Source organism: Dacryopinax primogenitus (genome assembly GCF_000292625.1).
Source record: "Dacryopinax primogenitus strain DJM-731 SS1 chromosome Unknown DACRYscaffold_24, whole genome shotgun sequence".
NCBI classification, from domain to species: Eukaryota; Fungi; Basidiomycota; class Dacrymycetes; order Dacrymycetales; family Dacrymycetaceae; genus Dacryopinax; species Dacryopinax primogenitus.
In genome coordinates this window covers 100625-123535 of record NW_024467221.1, presented here as the reverse complement: position 1 = coordinate 123535, position 22911 = coordinate 100625, and the positions used below count along the sequence as shown (strand labels likewise).

At 52.4% G+C, this 22911-nt stretch overlaps 8 protein-coding genes across 8 annotated transcripts; 5 read left to right on the top strand and 3 right to left on the bottom strand.

Annotated features, from left to right (window-relative positions):
- Window positions 1–6023: 6023 nt before the first annotated feature.
- Window positions 6024–7696, top strand: DACRYDRAFT_25217 (uncharacterized protein). Its single transcript, XM_040774063.1, has 6 exons — window positions 6024–6223; window positions 6284–6951; window positions 7015–7251; window positions 7329–7406; window positions 7456–7499; window positions 7555–7696. The coding sequence occupies exons 2-5, from the start codon at window positions 6880–6882 to the stop codon at window positions 7459–7461; spliced, it is 393 nt and encodes a 130-aa protein (XP_040623983.1). The 5' UTR covers window positions 6024–6223; window positions 6284–6879; the 3' UTR covers window positions 7462–7499; window positions 7555–7696.
- An 870-nt stretch (window positions 7697–8566) lies between these two features.
- On the top strand, window positions 8567–11939 carry DACRYDRAFT_112046 (uncharacterized protein; the record flags this gene model as incomplete). The annotated part of the gene is made up of 8 exons (XM_040769337.1): window positions 8567–8986; window positions 9823–9903; window positions 9953–10271; window positions 10319–10798; window positions 10850–10948; window positions 10996–11460; window positions 11514–11831; window positions 11890–11939. 8 exons carry the CDS (start codon window positions 8567–8569, stop codon window positions 11937–11939), a joined length of 2232 nt encoding a protein of 743 aa, XP_040623982.1.
- A 1194-nt stretch (window positions 11940–13133) lies between these two features.
- DACRYDRAFT_91746 (WSC-domain-containing protein) lies at window positions 13134–15201 on the top strand (the record flags this gene model as incomplete). Its single annotated transcript, XM_040777022.1, has 7 exons — window positions 13134–13255; window positions 13377–13505; window positions 13562–13700; window positions 13760–13929; window positions 13995–14192; window positions 14311–15111; window positions 15138–15201. 7 exons carry the CDS (start codon window positions 13134–13136, stop codon window positions 15199–15201), a joined length of 1623 nt encoding a protein of 540 aa, XP_040623981.1.
- A 57-nt stretch (window positions 15202–15258) lies between these two features.
- Window positions 15259–16259, top strand: DACRYDRAFT_59558 (WSC-domain-containing protein; the record flags this gene model as incomplete). Its single annotated transcript, XM_040775569.1, has 2 exons — window positions 15259–15618; window positions 16050–16259. 2 exons carry the CDS (start codon window positions 15259–15261, stop codon window positions 16257–16259), a joined length of 570 nt encoding a protein of 189 aa, XP_040623980.1.
- Window positions 16260–16899: 640 nt separating this feature from the next.
- Window positions 16900–17953, bottom strand: DACRYDRAFT_119571 (D-isomer-specific 2-hydroxyacid dehydrogenase NAD-binding protein; the record flags this gene model as incomplete). Its single annotated transcript, XM_040770824.1, has 1 exon — window positions 16900–17953. The coding sequence occupies one exon, from the start codon at window positions 17951–17953 to the stop codon at window positions 16913–16915; it is 1041 nt and encodes a 346-aa protein (XP_040623979.1). The 3' UTR covers window positions 16900–16912.
- Window positions 17954–18210: 257 nt separating this feature from the next.
- Window positions 18211–19626, bottom strand: DACRYDRAFT_112043 (uncharacterized protein; the record flags this gene model as incomplete). Its single annotated transcript, XM_040769336.1, has 3 exons — window positions 18211–18306; window positions 18374–19365; window positions 19413–19626. The coding sequence occupies 3 exons, from the start codon at window positions 19624–19626 to the stop codon at window positions 18211–18213; spliced, it is 1302 nt and encodes a 433-aa protein (XP_040623978.1).
- A 388-nt stretch (window positions 19627–20014) lies between these two features.
- DACRYDRAFT_25213 (NADP-binding protein) lies at window positions 20015–21247 on the bottom strand. The gene is made up of 7 exons (XM_040774062.1): window positions 21122–21247; window positions 20951–21070; window positions 20852–20895; window positions 20540–20804; window positions 20384–20495; window positions 20234–20336; window positions 20015–20186 (listed from the first exon to the last, which is right to left on the bottom strand). Exons 1-7 carry the CDS (start codon window positions 21182–21184, stop codon window positions 20111–20113), a joined length of 783 nt encoding a protein of 260 aa, XP_040623977.1. The 5' UTR covers window positions 21185–21247; the 3' UTR covers window positions 20015–20110.
- A 94-nt stretch (window positions 21248–21341) lies between these two features.
- DACRYDRAFT_25212 (uncharacterized protein) lies at window positions 21342–22134 on the top strand. Its single transcript, XM_040774061.1, has one exon. It carries the CDS (start codon window positions 21350–21352, stop codon window positions 21617–21619), a length of 270 nt encoding a protein of 89 aa, XP_040623976.1. The 5' UTR covers window positions 21342–21349; the 3' UTR covers window positions 21620–22134.
- The last annotated feature ends 777 nt before the right edge of the window (window positions 22135–22911 follow it).

Here is a 22911-nt window from a genome sequence, read left to right as displayed (position 1 = left end):
ACTCCACAGTAGATCTGGATGTTCTCCAAGTCAAGAGCTGAAAATCTTTGCTCCACAAAGTATCCAGTCTGATAGCAGGATAAGAGATGCTTGTACTGTGAAGGTCTTAGCTAGTGGTAGTCTGGCATAATCAAGTCTTACCATCAACATGCAGAATGCAATCATGGGGCATGGAACTGGATCAAACTGCTCAGGGTGTAATGCAGCCTCACTACACTCTGCCAATCATCCTGGCTCCATGTAGCTCATGCTTGCAATGAGACATATGATAGCAGGATGTTCCAATGCATATCTATTGAAGTTGTCACTCTGTCAAAATGTTAGTTGATAATCGCATCCTGTAATGACAGACAGACCACTTGATTGCAGAAGATGAATGAGAAGCCTTGTAGGAGCCTTGTAATTTCCAATTTTACTGCTGTGTGCAATCTCTTGTGTTTTTGGTCTATAGCACTGTGCTGCTTCTTATTCCCACAGTTTTGCCAGGCTTTATCAGACGCTTCAGCTTCTGCAAATATGCCAAAAGGCTCCCAGTATTCTTCCCACATGATCCATGCTGCTTTTGTTTTAAATAAACCACGTAACGTGATACCAACCTTCTTCATCTGGGTCACATCAGGAATAGGAGGCCGAGAACTTGAGAAGGGACATACCAGAAGCTGTTGACCAGGATTTTTTTCAAAATCAATTTTAGTCATGCTGGGATCCACACTTGCTCCTTCCTTGTTGACCTGATCCTTTGCTTGTATCAAAAAGGAAAGCTCTTTCTCCTTATTGGGAAGCATATCCTCAGTCTTGTACAGGTTTTGCATGATTGTCATGCATCAGTGCAGGGCCTGGCACATATGAGGATAATCAGATAGATTGTCCCCAGAAGAGATATTTGGACAAGGGATTTGAATTTCTGGTTTGGATACTATGACAACCAGGTTATGCTCCTTTTTGATATCCCATAGGATTTCAGCATGAGCACCATGCTGCAGATGTGGTTTCTTTGACATCTGGGCTGAGCAATCGCTGCCAGTTTCTGGATGAGTATGAGAACACTGCTTGCAGTTAACTGATATATGAGGCACATTTAGCAGAGAATGATGCAGCATATCTGTGCTAGCTGTTGTGTTGCACAATTGGGGGACAGATGGAAGTATGATGTGGACTTGGAGCCTTGACATCAGACTTTCATCCCTTGTCATAGAAACTTGTTGAATTTCTGTTCCTGGGAGCTGGATAGATACCAGAGTATTGTACTTGATATTGCCAATGTTAAGTAGTGTTGATTTCCCATTGTCGAAAAAGTGGATCAAAGTAGGTGTTCTGACATTGGACAGGATAGGACAAGCATCTCTCATGATGTCTGGAGAGAAAGAAGTATGCCCAGAACTGCATGAATGGGGTTGCAAGTGGTCATTGCAGACGTCTGATTCACATGCTGAATTCTGAACAGTGTGAACACAAAGGTAAAGGGGTTAGGCAAGCAATGCACAGGATACTGACCCAATGTCAGGACTTGGCTGAGAAGACCTGCTCTCCATCCCATGTGCAAGGACCATGATTGACATAACAAACTATAGCACTAGTGTAGTCACCAGTAATAACCTTACAGGAGATGGCTGGGGAGGTGCTGGTGTTCTGGTGTTTGAAGTGTTGTTGGGCAAACTGAATCCTGTGTTCACCCTGACTAAGCAGCGTGGGTCTGCACCAGGCCCCGGGTCTGGCGGAGAGGCAGCTTGTGGTTGAAATGAGCAGCCGCGGAGTCCATGGCCAGACTCGGCGGACCCAGAGGACCCCGTGCTTCGTAGGGCCCTGGGCCCTCCATAGTACCCATAGACGCGTCACGCCCGCCATAGCCTATCCCGGGGTCCCTGCTATCCGGGGATGCGGCATTTTTGTGATGTAGCGAAGTGTGGTGAAAAGGTGAAAAGGGGGAGGAGAATAAGGAGGTCGATGAAAAGAAATGTGTGGAGCAAGGGGTCACAAGGTGATCGTAGCGCTCGGGCATGGCACGTAGATATGTCTTAGCATATCTATCTCAGCGATTTGCTACCGATGTCGCATGCCTCGCCCTTTCAGCAATCCTTCCTCGTACTTCTTGTTGCACAGCAGCTCCAAGCTGGCAGCGTCGAGCTTGAAAAGCTCGTGGAAGGGTCGGTGAGGAGGAAGAACACAGTCGTGTTTTAGAGCAGGCGAGGGAGGAGTTGCCGAGAAGGTTATGGAGCTACTAGGCGTGGAGGACGATACCAGGAGGCAGTAGTCGCGTTCGCGAGATAGTCGAACAAGGGGGACACGCGACGGGTATGATACTGTGAAAACGTGTTTTTCCACCGCTTGTAGGGAGGCAGTATCTCACTGCAGCTTCAAGGACGACTTCATCGGGAGGGCGTCGATGTTGCAGGTCGGGGTTGTGTTGGAGGATATTGGGGAGATCTCGGAGTAAACGGGAGAGCGAGCGGATAAGCTCCAACTCGCATCAATATCAATAGATTCATTTTGCGACATGTCACTCATTTGCAGCAACAGACATCACATTGCCCTCCAACACAGCATTCGCAGTGTCGTCAGAGGTAGAGAGATGTCTGATGCGATGGGAGGAGAGAGGATTGTAAAAGACTCCACAGAGATAGGTGAGTCCTCCTCAGAGGGCGATGACGGTGACGGTGATGGAGCTGCTTCGCCTGCAGATGGTGTCCGCAGAACTGGTGGGCTCCGTGGATAATGGGTAGCATTGGCTTACTCCGAGCTTGCAGCGAACGCTATATCAAAATGAGGACAATCCTAATCAAGTGTAGTGCGCACGAGAGGATCTCTACTTCGCTATATTGCTGCTCTCTTGACTTCGCAGCGGGCTCATAGCCCGGTGAACGATGTCATGGATCGCCTAAGGAGGGTCCATGGTCAGCATTTGGATAAGAACTAGTAAAACGTTAGTAAACGTTGATTTATTTATTTCTTTTGTAAGAATAAGGCTCACAATGCCCGAAACTTTGTCTCGGAATTGATTACCACAGAGGTAGAGACGGTCGGATGATGACGAGGAGAGGGGTTGCGGCCCATCTCTCTGCGCGTCGTCTAGTTAAGTCCGAAGCAAGGTTCGCCGTCGGAGCTACATAGCATCCGACTAGGGTTCTCACTTGTGGTGGAACACCCAAATCAGACCAACAACAATAATAACGAGACTCGCAATCGACGGAAATCCGCACAGAATCATTGGTCATCCATTGCGATTAGAGTCGATCGAACTTGCCATGGAGCTCTTATCTGTAGAAAGGACCCTTCATCAACGTGGAGCAGGAAAGCAAGCCTGCTAACTCTCTTCAATCCTTCCTTATGAGGCTGTGCTAACCTTATAGAATACCGTAATGATTCCCGTTCCGGTACTTGTCCTAGCGCGCCTGGTATAGGGCATCCGCACTCCCGGGCCAGTTGGTTACGACCTCAAGACAATTGCCTCCGTATATTCGAGTCATATTTGCTCACATTCAGACGTGACTTGTCTTGTGCTGGTGTCCCGCTTACTCTTTTCAACCGCTGGGCTCTCTCCATCTCACCCTCTCTTTCCTTCAAACCGATCCATCTTGTGATCATGATCGGAAATGACCCGAAGCAAAACGATACATTGACACTGAATGCCCTGCCACGATCGGAAGCTATCGTCCTCCTGTCAGCAATACTTGCATGGCTCGAGGGAGCGCATTCAGCCGATGGTTTGGACGCGCTAGAGGAAACCGTCCGAGAGGACCGTCGCAAGCGATATCCGGCTTCGAGGGTGATGCGCACATACACCCGTTTAGCGCAGTTGTGGCCAGATGGTCGAGCAGGTCGCACTGTTTGCTCCGGACTTGCGCTTTCTGCTGGTGATGGTCCTCGAATCATTCTCCTGGACATCAGCCTCTGCAGCTACACCAAATCACAGGACGGATCTTTTCATGACTCTGGTTCGGGTGAGCCTTTAAAGAGCAGAGCTCGACTAACAAATCTATCAAGGTTGTATATCGGATGGTTCGTCAGCACAACTTGGTCGTATGCGGTGGAATATAACTTCGAGAGGACCAACCAGTGCGGCTCAAAAGATAAAAAAGATGAAGGACGTTGGTATTCTCGGACCGTGAGCCATGGTTTTCCAAGTGCTCTGTTCGGGATCCTCGCCAGGGGTAGATGTGCGCTGAGTTCTTCCACCCCCACAAGGCAAGATGTAATGGCACACGTTCTCAAAACCCTCCAATCGGAGTTTCGGATGGAGGAAAACGACGACATCATCCAGAGCAAAGCGTGGTGCGACTTTTGTTCTCCCTCTTTCAAGTTTTTCTGAACACCATAATGACAGGGACTGCTCTAAGTACTTACTCCGATACCTGCTTCCGGTTGTCGTTCGCTGCCTTTCTACCCTTCGCAATGAGTACCTGCAGCCCGTGAACGAAATCCTCCTCCAATGGGTTCCTAACGAGGACGCAGACCGATCTGGATCAGAGAAGCTATTTTTTTATCCCAGTTGCGGGAAAGACGTTCATCAGGCACCACGAAAAAGTTGCAAAGTCTGAGGGAGATCACGAAACTGCTTCTGCTTGGTCACAGCTTCTGCTGGTTCATCGTATTCCCAAAGCGACCTCTGGCAACTCAGGACGAGTGAAGAATCCGGTATCACCTGAAACTGTCGGCGTGCTTGCTCCTCGCACATATCGCCAATGGGCCAAAGTGTTGTCTATCTTGATAGAGCAGATCTCGGACTTGTGTTGCCGTATCTACTTCTCGGACTGTCCCGAGATCGACCCGACCTCGTACACCACTTGTGACTGCGCATGGCTCGAAGAATATCATTCGCGCCACACCTCACCGTCACGCACCTATAGTGACTTTGTCCACGGTGAGGGGACGAACAAGATCGAGTCTTTGTTCCGCAAGCTGTTTGTGCATATGGAGGTTCTGTCAAGCTTTGCATGGATCACAGACTCTGAACAGCTTTGCTCTTGTCATGGGTATCTGTAGTATGGCATTTTGGAAAGACTCACCACCGATCCCAAGATCGGCCTTGCGCAGCATCTTGAGAAATGCTTGCGCAGGTCTCCCGCTGTACCTACCACACGTTGCCGATATCATGACGGATCCGGTGTCGATTCTTGTGACCACTATTGGACTCAGATCGGTACGTATGGCTCGGCCAGTGTTTTTCAACACCCTTTCCCACCGTGTTTGCGCGTTTGCAGGTGACAGTATTGAGCGAGACATGTCTTGTTCTCCGTTTCAGAGGAGTATGCAAGTAATATCGTTCTGCGTCTGAGGAGGGCGTACCCTTGCATCAGATTACAACTCCTTGCCTCCCAAAGTGAAGAAGATACCTGTGGATGCCACGACTGTCTTGATACAGGGCCAAATGGACTCATCGCTGCGCGTGCGTCTCGATTCTGAACGAGTGAAGAAAATTCTGGAGTATCTTTCAGCACACGTCAAATTATCACCACAACTTAGCGAAAGGTTGCAAAGATTCTTGGAACATAGCATTCAATCTCCGATCGCAGGAACCTTTCACGCCGAGGGCGTGGTCCACGAAATTTGCCGTGACGCTGCAAGTGCGAACTTGTGTCAAACAGAGTGCCGACATGCCGATCAGCGCTGTGTGTTATATGGAAAACTGCGGGAGGACAAAATTGCTTGGGATTCGTTGAAGGTGAGTCTCTCGATGGGGACATTGTGTAGCGATAACCTGGGGACCAGAACGCCTATACGACAACATGGACTGGCAGGAGTAGTTGCTCTGTTTGTGAATGGCGAAACCTCTCAGTCAATGAGCGGCCACGCACATGCGAGGGGCTGGGAGAATATCGTCCCTGCTGGTTGTTTGGTGTTTCGGACATGGAGGAGCAGGAAGTTTTGGCGATGCTGGAAAGAACTTGTCTGAGGGTTCTCCGTAAGATAACTGCTCGCCACGAACAAGAACATGCGTCGGACGAAACTGTTTTGGAGGTTGAAAGTCTTTCTAACTAGCATATGCCGGACTTTTAGGACAGCCAGGCATTATGTTATAGCTTTCTTTTCAATTGATCGCACAACAACCTGCTGCACTCATCATAATATCACAAATCCAATAAATATCAAAGTTTGTGCAGCTCCCCACCATAAGGACACGATCCACATCTTGCATCGACATGCCCCGCGCCACGGTCCGTGAATCGATAATAGGACGTCTCGAAACTTCGGGAGGAACCAGGAAATGTACTCGTAATTTAGTGCGCTATTGACATGGGATTGAGTCAGATATGGTCGGATTCAGTCACATGGAGAAGGAACGCACGCAGAGGACCTTTGACCACAGACCAATGAGGAGATAAGAAACCGGACCTCGGCTTCCTGATGTCTCCCTGTCCAACGCTGTGCCACGTATATCCCATGTCCATGAGACATCTGATCAATCAGATCGATAACTATCTCACGATCCCCCATCAATAACGTGCATTTCCAGGTTGAATGAGAACATAGGCGCTGGGAGTCGAAGAAGCCAAGGCTTCTGGCTGCGAGAGAATGTGGACAGTGTTCGCGGGCGGGTGTATCCCTACGAGGAAGCGGTGTTTTGGCGGGTTTCGCGTCTCTATAATATCTTTGTTAAGCGTGCTTGTTTCGTCGGATATGTGGGTAAGTTGAATCTCCCTGCTTCCTGACTTCGTCGTGCAAACCGACGGTTGGGAGGAAGAGCTGGAGGTCCGACGCAGATTTCGACAGCATCGAGGAACTCAAGCTAGGTTGGTCTGGAAATATTAATATTACCCGCTGATAAGTCCGGGAAGGTTGCATCGCGAGGTGGTCCTTTGTTCTTCATTCGTCTGCTCTTGCGAGCCTTCGCAGGATCATGGGAGGCAGGCAACAATGTCCTAGCCCGTTCGAGTGCACATAATGTGCGACATCGGAATGCACAAGACAGTCAGACGACACTTGGAATCCAGTAGATCGAGGCATGGGTATTTACTAGGTAGTCGATCCGCAGGAGTGTTAGGATCGGCCGACAGCATGAGCTGGTACAAGGCGTACCTTGCAATCGAGCATACCCTCTCTTCGCTCGAACTATTGTCCATCTGCTCATTGCGGTACCAACACGCGAGCCTCAACAGAAGTGCTCCACTTGCACTTGACGTCTTTGTTGGTGCGCGTGGTTCCCCAGTCGAGGGAAAGAGGGCGAGGGAGGCGCACGTAGAACCAAACGGTCGTGCCGTGATGGACGACAACGACATGGATGACATAGGCCGAAATTTGACGGTTGCGGCTGGAGTGGAGAGAATGTCAGGAGCTCGTGTAGAGTGGACAGGCGCAGAATTAGACGAGAGGAGGAAGGGTACATACATGAATTGGAGTCAACCTCGTGTACGCGAAGTTCTCAGACGGAGCTTCATCCTCATCCCGTCCGACATGAGCAGAGGCTTGATCTGGCGTGTAGGGTGAGCAAGCAGGGAGATGAAAGGAGGTCAGGCAGACCGTTGATGTCCTCCTTCTCCTGTAAGGCATTTGGCGCGGGTTGTCTACTCCATTGGACGTGAGCATCACAAGGCACAACATAGAAAGCAAAGGACGCACCATCCAATTCCCGGTCTGCATCCCTTTTCGCGGAGATGTGCTTCACTCGTTCCTGTTGCACATCCTGTCAATATCAACGTGAGCAGCTCGGAATTTTGGTCGGTCCCAAGAAGCACGACGTTCTGCTGAGAATTTAACCCGGAATACTGCGGGGATGTATTGACGATACCTCTCTTGAATTTGATCCATTTAGTTGTGCTTGTTGTGGATTATTTCAAGGACATGGACAGTAGTATTGACTACTGTTGCAGTCAGCACAGGTCATCCAGGGCAAACCTTTCCATCCCTTTTGCGAGTCATATTTGCTCACACAGAGGCTGTTGTTGTTTACCCTGCAGTGCTTTTGTGATCACTATAACTATTCGAGCTTGGGCAATATGGATATCCCAACTTTCTTCCCACCAAGCAAAAAGACAAGCGCTTATCTGCCCAGCCGCTCAAAACGTCGTCCGACACGTCGGATTTCTCTCCAATTTATCCGTCCTAGTCCCACTATCACACATCTATGGCGGACATAACCTCGAAGATCTGTGGTCACAACTACTGCAACCTTACTATTGAAGTCTGCTGTGTCTGTGCGGACAGACGTCCTGTCAATGGCAACGAAGCGGTGTATATCGATGGTCGAGGGTTGGTCACAGTCAAGGGTAGGCCGGTGTTTGGGTACTGTCCAGCGTGCAAGAGTTAGTTCATCTCACACCCACATACACTATGACTGAGCCAGATATAGAGCGAGGGGGACACACCACCGATTCATCATTCATAGCGACATTTCACGATCTTCCTCTTGCTCCGAACCGAACCCCGCGGCGGACCAATGTTCCCCCCCCACCCCCGCGACACAGCTTCAACCACTTTGCCTGCTTCCACCGATCCAGCTGCAAGTCCGTCCGCGGCGGCGGGCGGTCGTGTACGGAGTGCTGCGTGTGCAGGGTGAACAACCTCCTCCATTTGGGAGGAGACGGCGACATGGCAACGCCGGCCTTTACCCAAGGCCCCGCCCAAATTCTGCATGGTGTGCAAGTCTGTCCAAGGGTATCGACAGGTCGTGCAGAGATGGGACGATGCGGTCGCGTTTGAGTTGGACGTCGGCGTGAGGGCGGGTCCGGAGCCGGAGAGATATATCTCCCTTCCGTTGGTGGATCTGCCAAAAGTACCGGAGATGTTTGTCAGGGCCGTCATCATGGGAGACGAGACATCGTTGGCTCCATTACCAACTTTACGAGCGCCTGACGATCACTACCCGTTCTATCCCCCCCAATCCGATGACGATGATGAAGAGGGAGAATATTGTCCACCCTTATCCGAGGACGACGACTGGGGTTGCGAACCACCACAAGAGGACGACGCATCCCAACTTTCCCGCGCGCCTTCACGGGCAACCTCCAGATTCACGTTGCTCACGAACGGTGAGGACGGGATAGACGAAGATGTGCTCTCTCTTTCTGATTTGGGGAGTGATGATGAATCTGAGTGCAGGGCTGATGCCACTTTTGATATATGATATAAAGGATGGTCATCGGCATCTAGCAGTGTATCATATACGATGTACTTAATAAAACGATTGTCCAATTCATCATGACAGCTGAATCGAAGCCTAATAAGTATTGTGTACAGAAAGGAGGCACCCCACCTCACCTGAGGTTGCCGTCGTCTGCATGCTTCCGGCACAATGCGTACAATGAATACGGGCGTCCTAGGGTGGGCATGCGCTTGCTTACTTTTCCTGACCAAGCTTGAACAGTTTTGATATAACGCTTGGTTCTAACTCAGTCTCTTCGGCAGACTGATGAAATATGCTGTCGAACAGGAATGCTCCCCTATCTGACCTCGTGACGTATGAGATCAATGCTTGCCGGAAATCGACTCACATTAGGCGCAGACACGACTGGAGATGCGATTGCAAGTCAGCGTTAGGCACATCGATGCACTCGGACGATGTGCTTGGTGATCGATGGCTTCGTTGGGGCACATTACCACCCTCTGCCAGCGATTCAGCTTGCTCGAAGCGCACGATTTTCTGTGGAGACCGATTATATGGATCCCCGGATGCGCAGGGGAGGCGACGGTGGCTTGCTGCTTAGGATTAGGCTAGGCAAGGCAAGGCAAGGAGTTGTGTTCGTCAACAGTCTGAGGGGCCTACGCTTCGAGGAGGATAAGCACCGACCCTGACGGCGGTCAGGCTGAATGTGCCCACTCCCCTTCGACATCCCTTTCCTCTACCATGACAACACTTTAACTAGCTGATGTCTTCTATTGAGATAAAAGACATATCCACCAGGCGGTATCATAACTGCCCTGTCTGCAGAGACTTGTGTTGCGGCTCAGAGCCGTCCAGCTTGTGCTGCTGTGTGTTCAAGCTCAGGAATGTGTGTTCGACGCGCTGATAGACCGACAGTGTGCTACAGAGTACGCAGGTACCCCGACGCGGAACCCAGCAGTTGTCGCTTTTGTCGAGGCATGTGTCGAGCATCGGAATGAGGGAAGCACACTGATGCAGAAGACAGATAAGGTCACCCAGTCGATATCCGGCACTTCAAGCCAGGCGGCGTCTTGGGCTCAACAACCTGTGCACATCTCCATGCCCCAAGCCAGCGCGGCAGAGGCGTTGCAGGTCCTGGATGAATTCTTACAAGAGAATCGAACACGAACTATGCGGGTCAAGGGGATTGTGGAAGGTGTTGCCGAACTGCTCGCGAGTCTGACACAGGATTCGGGTGCGTTTATTTCCCCTAGACAGTAGCCTCAGCTCATATGTACCCAGATACAGACGTTCTTAACCGTCTGAACGAACGCGCGCAGACACTTTCTGATACTGTCGAAAGAATCAGCTCGTCGTTTTCCACTCTCGTCCAAACCTACCTCGAGATCAACGACTCCAACGCGTCGCGATTTGTCTGGAACCTCCGGCGCAGGGTAACCATGACCAACATACCTGCCCTTGATGATGTGCCACCTATGCCGATGAATGAGGAGGATTCAGTGTCGTTGTTCAGAGAGGTGTGTAATAGGATTGGAACAGCGAGGAGGGAGGTGGACGGATTGGACGGCAGGCTGAACGCGTTGCTGGGTACCGTCAATTACATCCTTGGTCCGGAACAAAGGGCATCCATCTCCATTCCCAATGCCATTGAACCACCTGACACTGAAGTATCTGACGCCCCCACGTCCGCCTCAACCCCTGCCACCCTCCCCGTTCTTCGCACGTCAATGCAGCTCGATCCTTCCCGCCTGCCCAAGGACTGTGGACATAACGGTTGCCAACTTTCGATACCTCTCTGCTGCATATGCTCAGACAGACGCCCACAAGCGACTCGGTATTATGTGTATGTCGATGGCAGGGGATGGGTGGGCGGAGGAAGGAGGGATGCGCATTACTGCACGTCCTGCCGTCGTGAGTATCATCCTTGCAGTGATAGAGCAAATATTGACTGGGAGCAGCGCCGCCGACAGATCTTGATGAACTTGACCCGATCAACGAACCAGATTACTATGATACTGACCACGGGCAGTTTGACGAGACCGATGAGGAGCAAGAGAATCAGTCATTGCCAGAACCTGCTGAAACTTCCGATGATGATCCCGAGTCGGTTGCTGAAGTCACCAACCCAAATCCGCATGCGGTCATATCCATTCCCGAGGAGCGAGAACAATTGGCACAGGCGTTTTCAGGGCCGCATTCTGAAGTTCAGGCAACCAGCACGTTTGTCAACTCGCACACTCGCCCCGATAATTCCACATCGAAAAATTGCGGACACAACTATTGCCAGCTGTCTAGACCCGTGTGCTGCGCATGTAGCGACTCGAGACCAGTGACAGAGTTCTACTACGCGTACCGCGATGGTCTTGGATGGAGGCCGGACGGGTTCAGGGGCGCTGGGTATTGTTCGAGCTGTCTAGATCACAGTTAGTCTACGTCTTTCCTCTGTTGCTCTCACTTTCCTGACGTATCGTGCCAGATGGTACCTTGTCAGCTCATAATGCCACTTTCCAACCGTCACAAACTGTTGCATCCTCTACAATATCCCTTGGTGCAGGCCTGACAGAGCGCCAGCTGCGTCGGCGCGATCTCTTCCGCGACCGCCTCGCGCGTGCCTTTGGCACTCTCCAAGAAATTCGAGATGACCCTTCCTACGTCAGTCCCATGGAAGCCATGTTCCAAGCCGAGGAGCCAGCGAACGATGCCCAGGAACCAGAATCGACATTTGAAGAATTGGCAAAGGATGCTACGGACATTCCCTCTGCGACATTCTCCGTTGACAACAGCTGTCGTGTTTGTTTGGCAGCCCACATCGATTCGTTGTTCTTGCCTTGTGCCCATCTGGTGTGCTGCAGACGATGTGCCATGCGTCTTACCCATACCCTTTGGCACGATGCTCCGGTAATCATTCAGGCCATCCGGGGGGCGCCGTGTCCCATTTGTAGAACCCAGATAGAAGGCATCATGAAAGTGTACCGGCCATAGACACGGCCCAGGCACTTACCCATGCATTGGTTGCCCTTTTCTGCCTTTCTCTATTATAAACTGTTTTTTTTTTCAAGGAAGACTGCCCAACTTGGTGTGTCTTCTGTACCCCTTGTTCTCCTGCCTACCCTTTCAAATGGTCTTTCACATCCTATCAGCACCGGAATGTATAATAGAATAGTCCACACACTTCCCAACGATATCATATTCCATTCTTGTGATTCTGTCTACCCTAACAACCGATGCAGCAAGTTCTTCTGGCACTTGAGACTTCCGTCTGTGTCCAACGTCCTCTCCTGTCCGACTTTTGCACTATTCGCGGACACGGATCTGGAGTGTCCTTTGAAGGAAAGGTTCGAATCAGGAAATACCTCATCATTTTCAGAGCTGTCACGCAGAGATTGAGCGGGTGCGACAGCAATATGAGCGCACGGGACAAGCGTGCGTTGTTATCCATTGGTCGCCGATTCCATGGTCGCCATGGCCGTCACTGAGTTGAACTCATTCTGCGTCTTCGAAGGTTCGAAGGGAAAGAATGGGGAAGTGGGCAGTCGGTGGTGCTGACTGATGTGTCGAATGTTTTTGTATGCAGCGGGCACGAATCCCATGGCGATAGCGAGGCATACAGTAGCTATTGTGTCAGAACAAGCGGGTTCCCAAGGTGGTTAAGAGGGGTTTGCGGACCGATGGTTCCGTAGTCTTGGCAGGGGAAAAGGGGAGAGTTGTAGGCGCATAATAAGAGCCATTTATTTCAGTTCGTCCAGGGCCAGGGGTAAGATGGAGATAGTCCCGCTGTTTGAGCTATTACCCAGCCTACCCTGATGCCACGCGGGCGCTTCTGATTGCCATGCAATTCATCACGTGATGTCGGAACATTACGAAGCTATTCCTGACGCCAAAGTATAAAACAGTTCGCAACCACTACCTTCGAGCAACATGCCCCGTTTCTTTTCTATCTCTTCCCCGCTCTATACGGCCTAGCCGCCTCCTCTCTCTCGCAGTCGCTTCGCGCACCCACTCTCTTTTCTCCTTCCACTCATTTTCACACACACTTTCACTTGTCCTCTTGACTAAACAACAACCCACACGCACCCTGCATAACCCATCGCCAGCTATGCGTTCTTCCGGCGGGATACACACCGGTCTCTTGGGTTTACTTGCCCTCGCCGCTCGCCCAGCGGCTGCTTTTTTCCGCATGGGATGTGGCTCCTCTTTGGTCATCGAGCGTGCTGACCCGTACGTCCTGCCTTTCCCTCGCGTTGCCGTGATTTCTTCTGCCACCTTATCCCGGCATACCCACACGGATAGCTAACGTGATCCCCTTTCGTATTGATATGCTGATGTCTGTATTGCACAGTATTGTTAGCCCCGGCAAACCCTCTAGCCACCTACACAATATAGTTGGCGGCAATGGGTTCGACTTCAATATGACTTACGATGATGCGCGTGCATCGACGTGCTCGACTTGCGAGATCGTTGAGGACTTGTGCGTGGCCATGTCTGTCTGTCTTTCTCTTTCGCTCACAATGCACCGCGATCAAGATCGAATTACTGGGTGCCGACGTTGCATCAGCAGGCCGCGAACGGGTCGTTTATCCAAGTTCCCCTGGTTTCCCCGATGACGGTCTACTATTTGCAGAGGTACAATTCCAACAACACGACCTTGAAGGCTTTCCCACCTGTGCGTTCTGACGCCTCACACATCTAGATTAACATTAACATTGATATTCCTCGATGCAGGGATTCCGTATGCTCGCTGGTAACCCGAATCTACGTTCCTACACCGATACGCTGGCACAGCAAGCTGTGTCGTTCGTCTGCCTTGACTACAGCGGCACGAGCGACCAGACGAATGTTTTCCCAACAAAAAATTGCCCGGATGGACTGAGGACTCAGATCTTTTTCCCTTCGTGAGTGTAGCTCGATCCTCCCTCTTTTTCTGAATACCTCATGCTGACCCGTTATTGGGTTGTAGGTGTTGGGATGGCGTCAATCTTGATTCTCCTGATCACATGTCGCATGTCGCATATCCCTCCGGGATGGACAACGGCGATTGCCCAATTACTCACCCCGTCCGGCTGGTTTCTATTTTCTACGAGGTCATCTGGCATATCGCTCTTTTCTGGCCCTGGCCGACGGACACGCCGCCATTTGTGCTGTCTTGCGGTGACCCGTACGTCTCGCTTCCTCTCTTCTCCCCCTGTTTCCTTCGCAGCGTGCCTGCGCCTTGGAAGGGGTGAGTCAAGGTAACAGCCTTACTGATTTCGTTGTTTTCTGGGCCCGATTTGCAGAACAGGCACGGCATTCCACGGAGACTTCATGAACGGTTGGGCCGAGGACGTCCTGCAATCAGCCATCGACCAATGCACGAATTTGTCCGGTCTGGTGTCCGACTGTCCCGTAGTTACAGTGCGCACCTCGGACCAAATGAACGACTGCGCCATGCCCTCTCGCGTGGAAGAGACCGTTGGTGGATATCTCGACGCGCTCCCTGGTTGCAATCCCGTTACGCCCGGGCCTGCGAATGCTGTCCCCGTCGCGAACTGCCCAGTTCCCGCGATCTTGCCCAAAGGAGAAGCTAGCTTCCTGAAGCCGGTGCCTGGCTGGACGGCGCTTGGCTGCGGACTGGATGAGGGCCCGCGTATTCTCCCCAATCGCTATACGAACGGGGCGATGACGGTCGAGGCCTGCGTCGACATTTGTGCCACGAATGGGTTCACGTACGCGGGACTTGAGTGGGCGCAAGAGTGTTGGTGTGGAAACACGCTCGATACAACTCGGCTGGGCCAGTACGCGTGCGACATGCCTTGCCAGGGAGATCCGTCCGAGTTCTGTGGTGCGAGTTCTCGCCTCGCTGTCTACAGCAAGGGTGGTGCCGCTCCCGTTTCAACCTCGTCTTCGACGGCATCCACAGTTGCTGCCCCCACATCTTCTTCAACTCCTGCCTCATCTTCTGCAGCGGGCTCGGCGCTATCCAATGTTGTCTCGGTGCCGGCTTCGTCTAACGTCCCTGCACCCACGAGTTCCTCGTCCTCTTCGGTGTCTAAGCCATCCAATACTCCTTCCGCTCCCTCCACCCCTAACAACAATGGGTGGAGCTACGCCGGCTGCTTCGTAGATGCCCTAAACCCGCGTTCTCTGAATTCGGCGGGGATGTACACGGACGTTCCCATGACCTCTGAGGCATGCATAGGCCACTGCGGTGCGATGGGCTTCCTGGTTGCAGGCACGGAGGTACGATGGTTCTCTTGCTCATTGTACTCGTTTCCGACCCTTATTTATTACAGTACGCCGGCGAATGCTACTGCGGCAAAGATGCATCTGTCCTCACCAAGGCGTCGGAGAACGATTGCAACATGGCATGCAAGGGCAACGCCTCTGAGATGTGCGGTGGACCCGCCCGTCTCAGCGTGTACACCCAGAGTACAACCACTGCCACCACCGGGCCTGCAGCAGGATGGTCGTCCGTTGGGTGTTTCGAGGACTCCACAGGTACCCCCGTGCTTAATGGCGCTGATGTGCTCACCAGCGCCACAATGACGCCGCTTTCTTGCACACAGCACTGCAATGACATGGGATTCATCGTGGCCGGCGTTGAGGTGCGCATTCATGTCTACCCGTCTTTCCAGGATCGTGCCGAGGCTGACCCGCACGACAGGCAGGGACCAAATGCTTCTGTGGTGATGTCCTGCCTTCGACGGGTGATTCTGCATGCACAACTCCATGCGGCGGTGATGCAACGCAGATGTGCGGCGGAAGCAGCGATCTCAGTATTTTCCAGAAGACAACCGTGACAGCTGGGTCAGCCACGTTCGCTGCGTCAGCCACTAGCGGCTGGGACTCTCTCGGATGCTTCTACGACCCGGTGAACCCCCGTGCTCTGAACGGTGTTGGCCGGTATGCTCCTGGCTCAATGTCGACAGAAACCTGCGTCGCGTACTGCCAGACCAAGGGATTCATCCTTGCCGGCACGGAGGTGCGTTGTACTGTGACTTGAATTGCAGCTGAGTCTGATATTGCCGTGATACAGTATGGTGGCGAATGTTATTGTGGCAACGCCCTCAGTCAGTCCTACCAGACACCCGACGGTGAATGCAACATGCCCTGCAGCGGTGCTGCGTCCGAGATGTGTGGCGCGGGGAACCGTTTGAGCGTCTTCATCCAGTCCTCCTTGCACAAGCGTAACGTGCGCGCACACAAGCGAGGCCATCATCCTCTCAGCCACTCGATGTGGTACTGAGTTCTTCAAGGAACGCTGCGCCCAGCTTTTTGCCAATGTTGACCGTTGGTGCATATTCCTCTAGTTGCAGTGTTGCTTTACCCTTTCTGCGAGGCCCTTTGTGCCTCATGTGTGAACCAGGTGTCAATAGGGGAGTATTGCTGGACGAATCCCGATGGCCCAATTACGCACAATTACCCAATATAGCTCCAGTCATTCACAATTGAACATGATTTTCTTTGATATGACTGCAGTGGAAACGCTTGTGAAGGGTGAGATAGATGGCAGCATCGCAACAGACACCAGTCAAGTGGCTCCCCACAGATTAATAAGGACACCGCTTGTCGTCTCGAAGGAAGGATCTTCATGCATACATAGGAAAGCTTTGATATTCCATGCCCCTGCAACTTCTTGCGAATATTGTTTCCTAGATTTACGTGGCATGTGAAGGAGTAGGTGTCTATGAGTTGTCAGTGGTATAGAGAACAGAGCTGATGCACCCACCGTTGTTTGAACCTCCTTTATGTATAAGTGTACCAGTTGGGGACGAAACTATCTGCTGGAAGGTGCAGGTACCTCGAGTACCCATGGGTGCAGAAATGGCAGCCATTGCGTCGTTCAGAAAACAGCTGGTGATATTAGTGAAGGTGTGGAGTTCCACCTGGTTTTCAATTCTAATTCGGTACTGCGCCTTTCGTATACAAATCTCTCTCGTCCAGCGCATTCAACAGTCCCTCACCCCTCCGATATTTTGCAATGTTCTCCAGTACCACCGCTACACTCCTCTCAATTTTGTCTGGCATCTGTGGCGTTGCATGCGGCGTAATCAATACGTTTGACATATTCCAGAGCTCGCTGTCTTTCCCAAGCGGTTCCTGCTCGAATACGTCCAAGCCTGCCCCAGCAATCTCGCCTTGCTTTAGCGCTGCGATCAGTGCAGGCTCGTCGATCACCGCACCACGGGCGAGGTTGATGATCACGCACGAGTGCTTCATGCGTTCGAATTCGGGAGTGGAGAAGAGGTGGTAGGTGCTGTCAGACAGCGAGCATGAGAGCATGATGAAGTCGGCAGCGAGGATACCATCCGCAATCCCTTGACCAGCTTCGGTGGAGAGCATGACATCCACGTTCTCGTCCTTCTCTCCTTCCCCATGCGAACGTCGCAGAATTGTCACATGCATGCCCATTGCACGCCCAATTTTCGCCATCTCCTTACCAGTATACCCGTACCCAACCACACCCAACTTCTTCCCCCACAGTGCTCCACGCTCCCTATACTGTTCGATCTCCTCCCCCGTGCCCCACACGTTCTGCTCCTGCCGCTGGAGCATCTTCCGCACATCGTACACAAAGCACTGGGCGAAGAAGAACGCGTGTTGGGCAAGTGCTGGGCCGGAGCGCCCTGCGCTACCAGTCACGAACAACCCGCGCTCGAACACCTCGGGGCGAGCGGAATGGTTTAATCCCGCGTGGTCACAGTGGACCCACTTGAGCTCTCTCGATTCCAGCACGCTATCGTTCAGGTCTCCGGCGAGGAGGGCGACCTGCGCACGAGGCAGACTCGAGGCGATGGTGGAAGTGTCTGAGCGGGAACATTGGATGAACTCAACAGATGGACCGAGAGCGGACTGGACCCGTGCGATTTCGGCGGTAGGCCAAGTGAGGGTCGAGAGAACGGTGCGAATCTCGGGACGGGAAAAGAGAGAGGGTGACATTGTATTCCTGAAGCCTGATATCAACTGTATTCACCTTGGTTGGTTAAATACACAACATAATCTATTAGTTGTTAATCCACCTCCACCACCCTCCTTCCTCTCCACCTGGACTGATGATTCGGTTGCTCGGGCCATTTACCCGCAACTCCCCTCCGGAGCCCAATACCGGGATGGTACTATATACCATAGGGTCCTCTGCCTGTTGTATGTATGAATTGATTCGTAATTGTCTGTTGTCTTCTAGTCCTCCAGGCGCATCAGAGGTACAGAGTGGGCTTTCGGTAAGCCCGTGGTGGTTGTTCGAGCATTACCCATTGGCAGCATGCAGATATCAACGACTGATCGTTTGCGTCCTAGCCCCATCCGTCGCACACGTCAGCAGTTAGATGTGGGACTGCGTGGTTCAGGGTACATATCTACAACCGGAATTGAGACGCGGGGCCGCCAGAATGGATGACGCTGCGACCACGGCTCAACGGCAAGGTTTTGCAGCCGATCCAGGTAGACCATCAAGTTACCTACCGCCGGATCGCCGATAGCCATGCAGACTTGGCGGAGCACGACGCCGTGCCAATGGGCTCGAAGCAACTCGGGCGCCGTCTTGACTAACTCTAGTCGGAAGATGGCTCGAAGTCGTTGTCGTTCATGGGTGTCCTCGGCATAGTTCCGCGGCTGTGGCTGATCATCAGACGTGATGAAGCGCTCATCGTCATCGTCGTAGTCACGTGGGAGCTGGATCGCCCATTCGGGGAGAAAGGCTGTGTACGACAGGTCGATCCAGGTCAGCGCGCCCGTCCGAGGGTCGTACAAGATGTTCCATGGTGAGAGATCGCCGTGATTCAGGTGGTACTTGTCCGCCAGCCCCTCGCCGGCACATAAATGGTCATACACCCGGACCCCTTCCTCGAGTGCAAAGCGCGGTCGTTTCAGATCAGGCACGTCTCGAAGGTTCCCCAGGCCTGCACAGGCGTTGATCCATTCCGACCGTTTCGAGAAAGGACCGCATCGGTGCATGGGATACAGCAGCTCCAATACATCGTCGGAAAACGCCGCGCTGTTGAGGGGGCCGATGCGAAATCCCCCGTCCGGCGATGCGCGGGACACCGCATGCACGGCGTCGTCGCCTCTGCAGGGCCACGCCAAGTCGGCGCGCGGCACACAGAGCTCGACGCCGCGGTCGTCACGTCCAGGGAGCAGAGAGCCGATAAACGGCGAGGTGATCTTGTGCAGCTGGGCACAGTAGTCTGCTAGTGTGCGTACGACGCGCTCCTTGTTCACCATGGGTAACGATTTGAACACGTCACCCAAGGCCTCACCGTCCACGTAGGTCTGCAGTATCCAGGCCGCTCCCACAGGGTTGATAGGCTGGGGGCAGTACTGGATAACGCGCGGAACGGGGATACGGGTGCGCGCTGCCAACGTTTCAGCCCATGAACCTGAGGCGTCATAAGCCACTCACTGAGCACAAACTTCATTGCCGTTACCTCGGCCACCATCCTGTACGCCGGTTCGTTGCTCATCGGTAATCGTGCGACCAGCACCACGGGCTGCCACGGATCGTCGGGAAAGTAGATGGTATACTTGAAGACGGCGTTGAATGATCCGTGCCCGATCAGGCGACGGCGGACAATAGGTCGGCCACCAAGCGCCAAGCCGATCAAAGCGACAAGCATTTTTTGTATGATGTGCTGTCTTTGCTGCCACGGCGAAGTCCAGGCGGTCGCAAGGCAGCTAGGACCTCTTTATCGAGTGCATGCAAGTTCACCCCGGAAAGCCACGCTTGCAGTTGCCGTCGTCTCCACTTTGACCCTGATGGGCCGGGCCGCAGAACCTGCTCAACCGCCTGGTAGGCGGAGAGGATACACTGCATCACGGACATGGTCGTTGGGAAAGAGTGACTGACGCAGTAAAAAGTCCTTTTCGCCAGCACACGGCTCGTTAGATCCTTTGCGCGGGAATACCACGTGGATACAAGGTTCATGCCGTAGCAAATGCTACCTTTGTCTTCTTTTCAACGTCGAAAATCAAAACGGAAGCAAATACATCGATATGTTGTGCCTAAGAGGACTGATTTCCAGATGCTCATGGCGGGAACAGCCATTCATAGTAGAGAACAGTTGTGTCCACATCCAACTCCGAAATACAATCTTTGCGCCTTCACACCCATTTCTTATCCCCATGATACGAAAGCAGCTGACCGTTATGTTCCACCGTCAGGCGTTTGATAACGTTGCTATCGGCCGATCAGTCAAGAGCGGATAAGTCAACAAGAAGACGTACAGGCACGCGTCGGTCCCATTTCTCAAGCTTTTGGGTCCACTGCAGGTAGGTTCTACTTGCTGGAGCATTTTGATAAATGGCGCAAGCGCTTCTTTTGAGTATGCTAGCAATGATGAGCAAAACGCTGCCGAGCGATTGACGACCACGTACGCTCATCCTCGGGACCGGAAGTGCGTACCCAGCCAGGACAGAGCGCAACGAAGATCATCCCCTCGTCCTTGTGCCTTATCGCATATTTTCCGATCACGTAGTTCAATGCTGCCTAACATCACATGAGTGTGACGGATGAGCAGGGTCAAGGCCTACCTTTGAAGCCCCATAAACCGCATTTCCAGAATACCCCAGGTCTTCCTGGAACTTCAGGTCTGCCATTCCGCTAGAAAGCGCGACCACTGTTTTCTTCCTGCCCCTCTGTACAAGGGGAAGGAAAGCGTTGATGGTGAGGATGTTGCCGAGCACATTCGTCTTATAAGCGGATTCGACCTCGGCCATGAGGACCGCGTCTGAGGGAAAGGTACCGAGTTCGTAGAACGCGCCCACGCCATTGTATCCCGCGTTCGCGATAAGCACGCTGATAGTTATCAGCTGGATCCGGGGAACGGAAAGGGGAGTACGTACTCGACTGCCCCGCCGCAAAGCTCAGCGACTGTCTGAGCCGCTTTCTGTCAAACCGAATCAGAAGCGCTACCGATGGAAAAAGCAAGCACACAGCAGAACCTTGCACGATTCCGGGTCTGTAGTTTCGAGCTGAACGACCGTCACGCCCGGCAGAGCTGCCAAGTCAGCGGCAGACTCAACATCTCTCGCGGTAGCGAACACCTTGTTCCCTTCCTCGGCCTAGCCAGTTTGTTACATGTCAGACAGCTTGGCCCAAGGGGAGAGGCTCACTAGTTGCCGAGCGAAGCCGAACCCGAGCCCGCGATTCGCTCCTGTGACGACGTAGGTGAGCATCCTTAAGAGCTTGAGGGAAGTCAAGTCGAGTGGGAGGAATGATCAGATCGTACATACGGTAGACAGCTGGGAGAGGAACGACCGCCCTGCGGAAGCTTAAACCATCTGTCCTAGTTCGAACAAATTTAGGCGCCCTTTCCTGGTTTGTGTATATTTGTCTTGTACATGATTTCGTGGGTTAATAACAACTCGTGTGTATGGTACAGTACGTCACACAGCTATAATAGTGTCATACATAGTTATACATATCGCTTTAGCACGCCCTATCCACCCCCTCAGGTGAACAACGGCCTCCCCCTCCTCCCCCTCTCATGCTCGCGCACGGCCCTCGCCCAGATCCCCCTTTTCTCTCCCTTCTTCCGCATCGCGGTATCCCCCGTCATAGCGCCTACAACCCTATCCCCAAGTCCGGTATTTGGTGTCGGTGCTCTCTGATGGTTCGGATGCAGCCAGGGACGCTTCTCCCCTGTCATAGGGTTTCGATTATTGCCCTGCCGCGAGGGGAGAGAAGTGATACTGCCGCCTGCAGAGGTATGATATCGCTGACGTCCGAGCATGCTGTCGAATAAGCCTGTGCGACGTCGTTTCGTCCCGAGGGCGGTCGAGTGGCTACTCCGACCTGTGGAAGGCGAACCCGGCGCGAGCGCTTGGAGGGCATGTGCAGCACCACCGTGCGTGCGCCTGCAGCTGGGGCACGCTGTTTTCCGCCGTCCTGTCGTACCAGAGGCGATGCTCATTGCACCAAGGACAGGATTCGCACGCCGCGCCCGATGGAACCCTGGTCGAGCCATGCTCCTCGAATGGGTGCGGGGCTTGACGGCCTGTTGGTGCTTGTGAACATGACTGGGTGTGCCAAAGAGACGCTCGAGAAGGGAGGGTTTATTCTTCGCCTTGGTGGATCGGATCGGCAGTACGGGCGGCGAGCGTGAGCGGGGGCGGTTGTGGGAGGCCTGACAGGATATCGATGTAAGTGGTCGTCTGGGATGAGGAAATGGAGGACGTACATTCCAGTCTACATTGAACAGACCCATTTCGTGAAGTGTTAGAAGTGGATTATAATTTTCTTTGAATATGAATGAATATGAAGGATAATATCATGTTGGTGAGAGAGGCTCATGTCCGGAAGCCCCACCGTTCCCATCTTATATCAAACAGGAAACGGAAATAAATTACTCCAATTTATGGTGGGCCTTCGCAGACAACTCATTAGGGGTCCTTCAGGCTACAAAAGTATGGAGGCTGTGACAGGACAGCTCATTAAGGGTCCTTGCAGTGGTGATAAGGCCTGGTGGTGTGGTTCACCCTGCCTGAATTTAGAGAAACAGAATGCTGTGCCAGGGTTGCATGGGCTCTGTGCTCAAACAGTTCTGTTTGGGTCTGCTGAATTCCATTCATGCCTCTTTAATTCCATGGCATGGACCCTATTACACAGCATTTAGATGGGATCAAATGGCATCACAAATCAGAGTTCTTGTGCAATTTTTTTTCCATTTTGTTTCATCACAATTTTATTTATGAGAAAATGAATAATAGAAACATTATTCTTGAAACTTAAATGAAAATAAAACATGCAATAATACTTGAAATAGAATTATTTCATTGGGTCATGAGGGTCTCAGCACAAGAATGCAGAAGTCAAAAAATTGCTTCCTATGTTATGTACGCAGCACTGTCAGGGCACCAGCTCATTGGTTGGTCAAGAGACATGACTAAGCCTTTATGACATG

Excerpts from the sequence above, each read along its gene's own strand:
- DACRYDRAFT_25217 (XM_040774063.1), top strand. The coding sequence starts at position 6,880 with ATGTGCGACATCGGAATGCACAAGACAGTCAGACGACACTTGGAATCC. Across the intron at positions 6,952-7,014 it reads GATCGAGGCATGGGTATTTA|CTTGCAATCGAGCATACCCT; the intron begins CTAGGTAGTCGA and ends TACAAGGCGTAC. Across the intron at positions 7,252-7,328 it reads ATTTGACGGTTGCGGCTGGA|TTGGAGTCAACCTCGTGTAC; the intron begins GTGGAGAGAATG and ends TACATACATGAA.
- DACRYDRAFT_25213 (XM_040774062.1), bottom strand. The coding sequence starts at position 21,184 with ATGCTCACCTACGTCGTCACAGGAGCGAATCGCGGGCTCGGGTTCGGC. Across the intron at positions 20,805-20,851 it reads CTTTGCGGCGGGGCAGTCGA|CGTGCTTATCGCGAACGCGG; the intron begins GTACGTACTCCC and ends GATAACTATCAG. Across the intron at positions 20,337-20,383 it reads TTCCGGTCCCGAGGATGAGC|CATACTCAAAAGAAGCGCTT; the intron begins GTACGTGGTCGT and ends CATCATTGCTAG.
- DACRYDRAFT_25212 (XM_040774061.1), top strand. The coding sequence starts at position 21,350 with ATGATTTCGTGGGTTAATAACAACTCGTGTGTATGGTACAGTACGTCA.